The sequence below is a fragment of the Danio aesculapii genome, chromosome 11 (assembly GCF_903798145.1).
Source record: "Danio aesculapii chromosome 11, fDanAes4.1, whole genome shotgun sequence".
Classification (NCBI taxonomy): Eukaryota; Metazoa; Chordata; class Actinopteri; order Cypriniformes; family Danionidae; genus Danio; species Danio aesculapii.
The window spans coordinates 3525666-3536797 of record NC_079445.1 but is presented as its reverse complement, the minus strand read 5'-3'; the positions used below and the strand labels follow the sequence as shown (position 1 = coordinate 3536797).

General features: G+C 37.1%; 1 protein-coding gene across 1 annotated transcript; it reads left to right on the top strand.

Annotated features, from left to right (window-relative positions):
* The first annotated feature begins 4246 nt into the window (after nt 1–4246).
* Nucleotides 4247–10784, top strand: tuba2 (tubulin, alpha 2). Its single transcript, XM_056467766.1, has 4 exons — nt 4247–4338; nt 5331–5553; nt 7415–7563; nt 8675–10784. Exons 1-4 carry the CDS (start codon nt 4336–4338, stop codon nt 9653–9655), a joined length of 1356 nt encoding a protein of 451 aa, XP_056323741.1. The 5' UTR covers nt 4247–4335; the 3' UTR covers nt 9656–10784.
* The last annotated feature ends 348 nt before the right edge of the window (nt 10785–11132 follow it).

The window sequence follows — 11132 nt, the reverse complement described above, 5'->3', positions numbered from 1 at the left end:
GAATGACTACAAAAGCTTCTCTCCTGGTACCGACTGGGACACGGTGGACTTCAATCAGCGCCGGCAATTCAAGAGCTCCCTATACAGTCGGCAATCAAGCACCCTGCTGAAGGATCATCAGTGGAGCGTGGAGATCAGGAGGTGACTGTTAAAGGCTATGCGTGGAGTGCAGGAGGAAGAGAGGTTGTCAGAGTTGATGTCTCGGTAAATGGAGGGAACGCATGGCATGTTGCTAAACTTCGCAGAAGTGATTTGGAACAAAACCCTGCTCCTGGAAGAGCTTGGGCTTGGAAGCAGTGGGAGATTGATGTCGCGCTGCCTGACTCAGCCAAAGAGCTGGAGATCGTATGCAAAGCTGTGGACAATAGTTATAATACGCAACCTGACACTGTCGCCCCTGTTTGAAATCTACGAGGAGTACTTAGCAATGCGTGGCATCGAGTAAAGGTTAAGGTAAAAGATGATTTGAAAGACCAAAAATAGCCTTGAATAGCTGGGATTTTGTCGCGATGCAAAAAAAATTTTATGGAGAGTTTTTGTCTTGTTTCTAGTCCAAATATCAAAAAATCCCTAAATCAAGAAGCGTTTTCTTGACAAGTTAAAATTAATTGTTTTGATTTCAGAAATATTGAATCTAAATTAAGTGAATTTTTGCCTCTAAACAAGCAAAACAATCTTGTTTTCGAAATTGAAATAAGACAGAGGTAACCAATGAAGAAAGCAAGAGTCACTGGCAGCAGAATGACTACAAAGGCTTCTCTCCTGGTACCAACTGGGACACGGTGGACTTCAATCAGCGCCGGCAATTCAAGAGCTCCCTATACAGTCGGCAATCAAGCACCCTGCTGAAAGATCGTTAGTGGAGCGTGGAGATCAGGAGGTGACTGTTAAAGGCTATGCATGGAGTGCAGGAGGAAGAGAGGTTGTCAGAGTTGATGTCTCGGTAAATGGAGGGAACGCATGGCATGTTGCTAAACTTCGCAGAAGTGATTTGGAACAAAACCCTGCTCCTGGAAGAGCTTGGGCTTGGAAGCTGTGGGAGATTGATGTCGCGCTGCCTGACTCAGCCAAAGAGCTGGAGATCGTATGCAAAGCTGTGGACAATAGTTATAATACGCAACCTGACACTGTCGCCCCTGTTTGAAATCTACGAGGAGTACTTAGCAATGGGTGGCATTGAGTAGAGTTTAGGGTAAAAGATGACCAAATATAAGCTTGAATTACTGGGATTTGGTTTTGCGATGCACAAATCAGTTTTTGTCCTATTTCTAGTCCAAATATCAAAAAATTCTTAAATCAAGAACCGTTTTCTAGACACGTGAAACTAATTGTTTTGTTTTTAGGAATATTGAGTTAAAATTGAGTTTTTCCATAAAACAAGCAAAACAATCTGCCAAGGAGGTAAGCAAAATAATAATGATGATGAAGTTTTCCCATACTGAATGAAATGTTAGTGTCATTTATTTCAATACCTGTGGAATGACGTTTGAATGATGATTTAGTCTGAAAACATTTGAATAATTGTAGATATTTTACTGTTCAGTATTCAGTGTTGTAAGAGCAGTCTTTAATATTGATATTCCTATGGGAATCACTGCTTTGAAGTAAATAGAGGTTTTGAATACAATTTTGGTTTTGTCTTTTGTCATTGAAGGCGCACCATGTAAGTTTTTGTCTTTTCTAAATCATAAACGTACCATGTTTGCAGATATTTAAGAGTGAACACTGTCACCAAAGAAAATAAATGAGTTGCTAGAAATTAGTTATTAAGCCACCCTCTGGAAATACTTTGAAAAGAATCCAAACGTTCACAGGAGGGCTAGGATAAATAACAACACTTCAGGTGTTTAGAGAGGGTATATTTTATTTAGTTTGACCTGCGAAATCATCTGAAAGATAAACTTATGGATAGAAAAGAAAACAAAGATTATAATCTCTGCGCTCTTAATAAATGGTGGTGGTCTTGATCACAGCTGGCTTGACCGCAGAGCAACATTGTTCAATAACCCTGCTAAAAACGAAAGAAGGTAGTGCTGTCGCCTCACAGCAAGAAGGTCGCTGGTTCGAGCCTCGGCTTGGTCAGTTGGCGTTTCTATGTGGTTTGCATGTTCTCCCTGTGTTGGTGTGGGTTTCCTCCGGGTGCTCCGGTTTCCCCCACAGTCCAAAGACATGCGCTATAGGTGAATTGGGTAAGCTAAATTGTCCGTACACTAAAAAAATGTTGCATGCAGAACTGTTGCAAACAATTTCATTTGTGTTGAATTTTAACAAATTTAATTTAATAATGTTCTGCTTGATTTGTTTGCTTAAATTCAGCCCAAATAAATTGTTTACAACCCCTTAACGTAAAAAAATTTAGTAAATCCAAGCAATCATCTTTGAATAATTTTTTCATTGTAGTGTATTAGTGTGTATGGATGTTTCCCGGAGATGGGTTGCGGCTGAAAGGGCATCCGCTGCATAAAACATGTGCTGGATAAGTTGGCAGTTCATTCCACTGTGGCGACCCGGGATTAATAAAGGCACTAGGCCGAAAAGAAAATGAATGAATGAACTTTAGCCGGTGTTTTTGAATAATCTAGCAATATTTTTTTGGAAAATGCAAAATTACGCTAATCTTTAATTTAGCCTTTGGGACATTCTACCAGAAACTTACATTATCTGTCCCTGAAACGAAAACAAATGAATGAAAAGTATTTCATCCCAAAACTTTCTAAAATGGACTGATGGTTGATTTCTGTGAGTTGTCATTCATTTGGTTCTCAGTGTGTTTTTCTGTATTAAAAACACTTTAGAACTGTATAAACCCTGTCAATGTCCTCAGCCCGACTGAACCTACAGCTTTAATAGATTTGTTATGCTAAAAACTGTTATTTAGAAAAATAAATACTTCAGAAATAGCATAAGATGTTATCATTCACATCCCTTGATTAAAACCATGAAGTTATAAATACATTTTACAAATAAATACTACAAATATATAATACAAATACATTAACAACTGTCCCCATGTTTCAGTCAGTCCTGTCACATTAGCATTACATTTAAAATGAGTGCAATACACCTTTAAGGCTACTCAGAATTTACATGATTTTTCGGAGAAGCTGACAGTAAATCAATGATGGATTTTATCATTGAATTTTATGATTTATGCTTGTTTTTGTATATATTTTTGTGAGGACGACACATTCAGGGCCTGTCACATTTTTAAAAGTGAAAATTTACACTCCCTGACAAAAGTCTTGTCGTTGATCCCAGTTGTAAGAGCAACAAATACTAACTTGACTTCTAGTTGATCATTTGGAAAAGTGTCAGAAGGTGGATTTTTCTGCTGAATCATCTGTTGAGCTGTATCCCAATCATCACACATACTGCAGAAGACCTACTGGAACCCTACTGTCCTAATGAAATCATTAAAAATCAAGGCGTGACTATATTGTATTTTGGTGAAATAAGCGTAATCTAGAGGCCTTTGTCTTTCATATAAGCCACTTCTGATACCAAATGATCAGCTAGTAGTCAAGTTATTATTTGTTGTTCCTAAAACTCGGATAGGCGACAAGACAGTGTACATTTCTAGTAAAATGTCCCCTATATATTCCATATGAATAGGTTAAACGAGCCGGTAAAAGCTCATACTCTCTTTTAAAGCAGAAACACACCTTATTTACACATATAAACTGCATTTTGAACAATACATCGTGTTTTTGTAAATACAGTGATTTTGCAGTGCGCACCATGACGTCATATGCTCTGCTGCAGAATCTGTCACGTGAGGGCGGCGGCACTGCCCATGATGGCTTTATTGTTATTAGCTTTCAATTTGTTTCATTATAAAAACCTAAGTTGGCTATTTGGAACCGTTATTATGCTTTAGAAATATCATGTATACTACTTTAAACACAAGTCTGTCCGGATGTCACATTACGAGCTGCGTGCAGTTCATTTGACTGAAATTCGCCAATTCAAAACTGCACTGATGAAACTATGATATATTATATTTGTTGTGGAGATGATGTACACGTTTAGTCCATTACAGCCATGAATGAACGTGCATAAAAAGATCTTATAATAAAGGATTGTTAGCACACACGAAGTAGGCTAGCCTTATGTTAAGCTAAAAACGTTTTATTTATTTACTCATTATTTATTTAATTTTAATTTAGCTTGTTCCAGAATGCTCTAGGTAGAATAAAAATGTTGAGTGTATTTGATGCTGAAATGAGCCACTCCCTCCCTCCTGCAGTCGTTTTTTTCCCCTCATAGCGACGTCTCATCCTCCATCTTCTCTGAATAGTGCATCGGTCTGCACACCTACATCTGCAAAATCGCAAAATGGTGAGTACATACTTATATTCCTCAATTAATTACTGCTTTAGAATATTATTTTGTTCTTTTGCACTTAAAAAATCTACTGTTGCTGGTTATTGCTTGAAGGGAAAAATAGGCTACTATATCTCATTGTTAATAGCCTACTAAAGGGTTTTTGAACCACACCGTGTATTCAACCGTATATATATATATATATATATATATATATATATATATATATATATATAACAGTATTTTCAGCTCTCTATCAATGAATTTTACAGGATACTGTGGTATTAACTGTAATAAGTAGTACAGGATTTTACCGTGGTATTAGCAGCTATGTATTTGTATATAGGGGTCATTTGTTTATACTCGACTACTATAGTTGTATTACTAAAACAGATTAATTCAAATATTTTACTATAGTGTGATTCAGAAACACTACAGTGTTTACTATAAATTACTGTAGTATTTTTATGAAGCTTTTTGTTCATATTTTCTGTACTATAAATTATAAAGTGACCAATACAATAAGATTTTGTTAGTTAATGTATTTGCTGACATTAAGAAATAGTAAACAATACAATTATTACAGTATTTATCTATGGTAATGTTATTGAAAATACATTTGCTCATTGTCACGTTATCAAGGGTTATCGTTATCTTGTAATATCAAGCACAATTATTGGGTATAATAACACGTTAGTTAAGCTTGAATTAAGGAATCCTGTATAAGAATAGTTCATTGTTCATTAGGGTATTCATGAACTAACATAAACCTTATTGAGGCGCGTGACCTTATTTTTGTATTGAATTCATCTGGATGCTGTAATTTACACCTGGATAAACAAATATCTGCTTCTGTAAAATGTTTATGTTAATGTCTACTCCATTTTGAGATTAACATTTGATCAGAGTGTTATGTGGTCTAATATAAATAAATCAGATTTATTACATTAAAGCTTCAATGTCCCTCACTATTGTAAATGATCACTCATTTTGTTTTTGTGCAACAGCGTGAGTGTATCTCCATCCATGTGGGTCAAGCCGGTGTCCAGATCGGCAATGCCTGCTGGGAACTTTACTGTCTTGAGCATGGGATTCAGCCGGATGGACAGATGCCCAGCGATAAGACCGTTGGCGGAGGAGACGATTCCTTCAACACTTTCTTCAGCGAGACCGGAGCTGGCAAACATGTGCCAAGAGCTGTGTTTGTCGATTTGGAGCCTACTGTGATTGGTCAGTATACTCGTCTGATGACCACGCTGCAAAACCTCAGATCTAGTCAAGAGTTACCCTGCAAAAAATGCTTTATTACTTTGATTTTGTTGCACTGCACTAATAAAATCGTAAGTTTTTGTCTTGTTTCTAGTCCAAATATCTCAAAATTCTTAAATCAAGAAGCTTTTTCTAGATAAGTAAAAAATATTGCCTTGTTTTGAGAAATAGTATGCCAAAATCAAGTGAGTTTTTTCCCAAAAACAAGCAAATAATCTTATGTCAAAGGGAAAAACTAGATTATTTTGCTAGTTTTAAGGAAAAACTCACTTAATTTTGGCATATTATTTCTCAAGACAAGACAATATTTTTTTACAAGTCTATAAAATGCTTCTTAATTTAAGAATTTTGAGATATTTGGACTAGAAACAACACAAAAAAATCTAAGTAACAAAAGCAAAAAGTGATCGGTCTTGTTTTAACAATAAAATACTATGCAAAATCAGATTGTGTAAGATTATTAGGACTGGTTGTGATTATAAGTCTTTTTTTTTCTTAGTCAGGCTTAAAGTTAGGTATTTACCTGCAAATGTAACTTAATTACAATCATAAGACATAATCTAAGACCAGCCTTGCATTTATAAGACTTTATTTTAGCTGTAATAACTTTAAGTTGCATATTAAAAGACTCAGTAAATCAGTTATTCTGTAGTATAGCTGTAGTAACTTGTTTTAAGTTTGCTCATTTTAAAATGGCGACTTATACTTGTTTTTATTTTGAGAAGCAACAAGTAATAATTTTGCATTATAACTCCTGTCAAGTCTTAATTTGGATTTTTTTTAAAATAGCAGACAATACGCGTAAATGTTTGATTTTGATTTTGAATATTCTTGGTTAAGTTGGTCTTAAATTAAGAGGAATTCTCCTGTTTGGTAAATCTAGTTTTAACACCTTTTTCATACAAAATAAGAAAAGCAAAAGAGTTTAAAATGATATTAACAATCTAGTTTGAATATAATTAGTCTAAATCAGGGGTCACCAAACTTGTTCCTGAAGGGCCGGTGCCCTACACATTTTAGCTCCAACTCTAATCAAACACACCTGAACAAGCTAATCAAGGTCTTACTAGGTATGCTTGAAACATCCAGGCAAGTGTGTTAAGGCAAGTTGGAGCTAAACTCTGTAGAGACACCGGCCCTCCAGGACCGAGATTGGTGACCCCTGGTCTAAATACACTGCTTGGAATAAGTAGTAGTATACTTATTTTAAGATTTTTTTTCACAACACTGTTTTTGATTTGTTTCTAGTCCAAATATCTACAAATTTTAAAATCAAGAAGCATTTTCTACACAAGCAAAAAATATTCTCTTGTTTTAAGAAATAATATGCCAAAAATAAGTGAGTTTTCCCTTAAAACAAGCAAAGTAATTTGCCAATGGGGTCAGCAAAATAATCTTGTTTTTCATTTGGAGATTGAAATATTGTTTTCCTCACCCCACTGGCAGATCTTTTTGCTTTTATTAAAGAGAAAAACTCACTTAATTTTGTCATTATTTCTTAAAAGAACACAATATTTTTTTGCTTGTCTAGAAAATGCTACTTGATTTAAGAGGTTTTAGATATTGGGACTAGAAACAAGACAGAAAATCTGAGTAAGAAAAGCATTTTTTGCAATGTAAAGTCTGTTTTTTTAAAGATATCTTAATAAGTTTAATTATCTTATTCACTGGCAGATAATATGGATTCTTTCTAGTTTGTATCGTTCTTAAATAATTCGTTTATTTCTTATTTTTAGATGGTTATTTTTTGCAGGGCAGTCTTTTATAGTTAGTCCTCTACTTATTCTCATCTGCTCATTTCTCTTTCTCTTCTGTGGTTCAGATGAGGTTCGCACTGGAACTTACAGCCAACTTTTCCACCCTGAGCAGCTGATCACTGGAAAGGAGGACGCAGCAAACAACTACGCCCGCGGCCATTACACTATTGGCAAAGAAATCATCGATCTCGTTCTTGACAGGATTCGCAAATTGGTAAGAACTTGTTTGTGAATGAATGATGCACAGTGATGGTTGTGTGATGGGCTGTTATTTTTAGGACCAAAACGAAAGCTGATTGGCCCAACTGAGTCTGGTTTTTCTCAAGGCTTTTTTCATTCATTTTCGTCAATCTGTGAAGTTTGTTCCTCGCCACTGGCTTGCTTGGTTTGGGACTCGCATCGATGGATTTGCTCTTCAGTGTTTGGACTTTCAGCAGAGAAATTTAAACTCTAAAAAATGGACTGACGCATTTTCATTTTACTCGAACTTCTATGTTAAGCTGCTTTGACACAATTTACATTGTAAAAGCACTATATAAATAAACAAACATCAATTCAATTGGTTGGTCAGTTGGTTGTCAGTCATGTGACAAAGTGGGCCGTCGTTGACCATTCAAAGCAGCCAAAGTTTCCAGACATTTAGCCGTCAGTCTGAGGTCTGGCTATGCGAGGCTACAGACGTCTTTCGTTGTGACAACTTAGTATATGCATTTTTAGCACCAACCTTTATTCAAAATAGCACCATCTCATTTGAATTTAAAGCGACAGTCACCAAAATGGCACAATTTGGATAGAAGCCTGAAAGGGTCAGTTTTAAAGAGGTATAAAATATTACTGATGGGGTATTTTGAGCTGAAACTTCATAAACACAATATGAGGACACCAGAGACTTATTTAACATTTTGTAAAAAGGGGCATAATAGGTCCTCTTTACCATTTAATGAAATTTTAATGACAAATTCAATTTGTACCCCTGCAGTTGAGGTCAACAAAAATATTTATGACGCTGTAATAAAATTAATGACACAATTATAATAGCCTCATGACAACCATGTTTATAGTGGATTTATGACATGTTGTCTTGGTAATGTCAAGTTGTCATAACAAAAGACATCTCAAGCAGTGTCACCTTTGTATTTAAAATGACCTAACAAAGCAATTGATGTTTAAAACTTGCATAAAATCTCCATTATATTCATGTCAAGTCATGATTATAAAGGTCTTATGAACATTCCTTCAAGTAAAGTCAAATTGCCGTCTTTGTGTTTATATTGTGATTTATAATGCGATTTATATACATGTCTTCCATTCTCTGCTCTTCACAGGCTGACCAGTGCACTGGACTCCAAGGCTTCTTGGTTTTCCACAGCTTTGGAGGAGGAACCGGCTCCGGCTTCACCTCTTTACTGATGGAGCGCCTGTCTGTCGACTATGGGAAGAAATCCAAGCTGGAGTTCTCCATCTATCCTGCTCCGCAGGTGTCTACAGCAGTGGTGGAGCCCTACAACTCCATCCTCACTACCCACACCACCCTGGAGCACTCGGACTGCGCCTTCATGGTAGACAACGAGGCCATCTACGACATCTGCCGCAGAAACCTGGACATCGACCGCCCAACGTACACCAACCTCAACAGGCTAATAAGCCAAATCGTGTCTTCGATCACAGCTTCCTTAAGATTCGATGGTGCCCTCAACGTTGACCTCACAGAGTTTCAAACCAACCTGGTGCCATATCCACGTATTCATTTCCCACTGGCGACGTATGCTCCGGTGATTTCTGCTGAGAAAGCATGCCACGAGCAGCTTTCAGTGTCTGAGATCACTAATGCATGCTTTGAGCCGGCTAATCAGATGGTCAAATGTGACCCGCGCCATGGTAAATACATGGCCTGCTGTCTGCTGTACCGTGGAGATGTCGTACCCAAAGATGTAAACGTTGCTATCGCTGCAATCAAGACCAAACGCAGTATTCAGTTTGTGGACTGGTGTCCTACTGGTTTCAAGGTTGGCATCAATTATCAGCCTCCGACTGTTGTGCCGGGTGGAGATTTGGCAAGGGTTCAGCGCGCCGTCTGCATGTTGAGCAACACCACTGCTATTGCTGAAGCCTGGGCTAGGCTTGATCACAAGTTTGACCTGATGTACGCTAAACGTGCATTTGTGCACTGGTACGTAGGTGAAGGAATGGAGGAGGGCGAGTTCTCGGAGGCCAGAGAGGACATGGCTGCTCTGGAGAAAGATTACGAGGAGGTCGGTGTAGATTCAGTGGAAGGAGAAGGAGAAGAGGAAGGTGAGGAGTATTAGACTTGGTCCACTTCTCTGTGGAATAAACAGGGTTCCCACGCTTCTTAGAGGTCCCATTTTTAGATGTTAGTACCAGTATTGTTCGTTTTAGGGCTATCTATAAGATAGTGCCCACCAAAAATCATGTTTATAGAAAATCGATAAAATGGATTTCTGCATATATAGATCAACGGTTTTACTCACGTTACCTCATCAAATCTTCTGACCAATCAAATGCTCTCTAGTATCTGACATGCCCCGCCCCCTTCTTCTCATTAGCTTTTCATTTGATGCGCTTGAGCTCAACCACTCTCACTGGCAGAGCTGTGATGAAAACAAAATGCTATTGGCTGTTTTTTTAAAAGGGGAGGAGCTACTCTATGTCCCACCCTCTCTTCATGTTTAAGTTGAGATTACATCAAGCATTGAATTAAAAAAATGCACATTTCAAATCCCTTTATGGGACCTTCAAATGTACTTGAATTTCAGACATGAATTCAAGGCGTAAAAAGATCTGAAAAACAAACACAGGTGCTTGAAAGTGCTTAAATTAAAATTAAACAGGATGATAGCGGGATAGAATGGTAAAATACAGGAGAATCCCAGCAAAAACGGGAGGGTTGACAGGCATGCTGTGGTATGATTTACAAAGGTGTGCGATTTAAAATTAGTTTTGCTTTAAGAAGTCTCTGAAAGACTTTGAATCTGCTGTTGATGAAAGCGTGGGAACCCTGCATAAAAATAAAATAGCTGGTAGCCTCTTGACAGAACGATTCGCTAGCTGAAGAAAATGCCAAGTGATGTAACGGTTGTGTGTGTCTCTGATCAACATATAGCAAAAGCGGTCACACTTTAGTTTCAGTAACTATTCACACTATTAACTTCTGGCTTATTACCTGCCTATTAATATGATAATAACTGTTATAAAGCATGATCTTAGTTGACATCCCTAATCCTAGCCAATACCTAAACCCAACTACTAACATACTAACTAAGCCGCTAATTAGTAGTTTACTGAGCTATAAGTCTTAGCTAATGGTCCGTTAATAGCGTGAATTGTACATTCAAATAAAGTATGACCGCAAAAGCTAATTGTGAATATTACTGTGCCTATTTTGGTGTGAAGTACTCAATAAAAACAGTAAAAGAATTGGTTTGTTTTTTTTCCTTTACTTTGCATTGTTGCTAAGTTTTACTAAATTATTTAAATATAAAAGCAATAAATTGACCTTCGGTTCTGCAAGGTGTCACAAGAAATCACTATTCCTTCAAGTAAGTCAAGTTTTGTTGTCATTCTGCCTAATGTGTGGACATACAGTTGAAAGAAATACCGTGTCTCGCTGTGGACCACATGAAACTAGTTAAAATCATAGTCAAATCTGACATTATTAAATACAATTTTATACACAAGCTCATTCTGAAAACATAGTCCTATACACATTCCTGGAGATCGCCAATTATGTATCCAGAGAAACGTATGGCTTGATTTCGTCTTTAA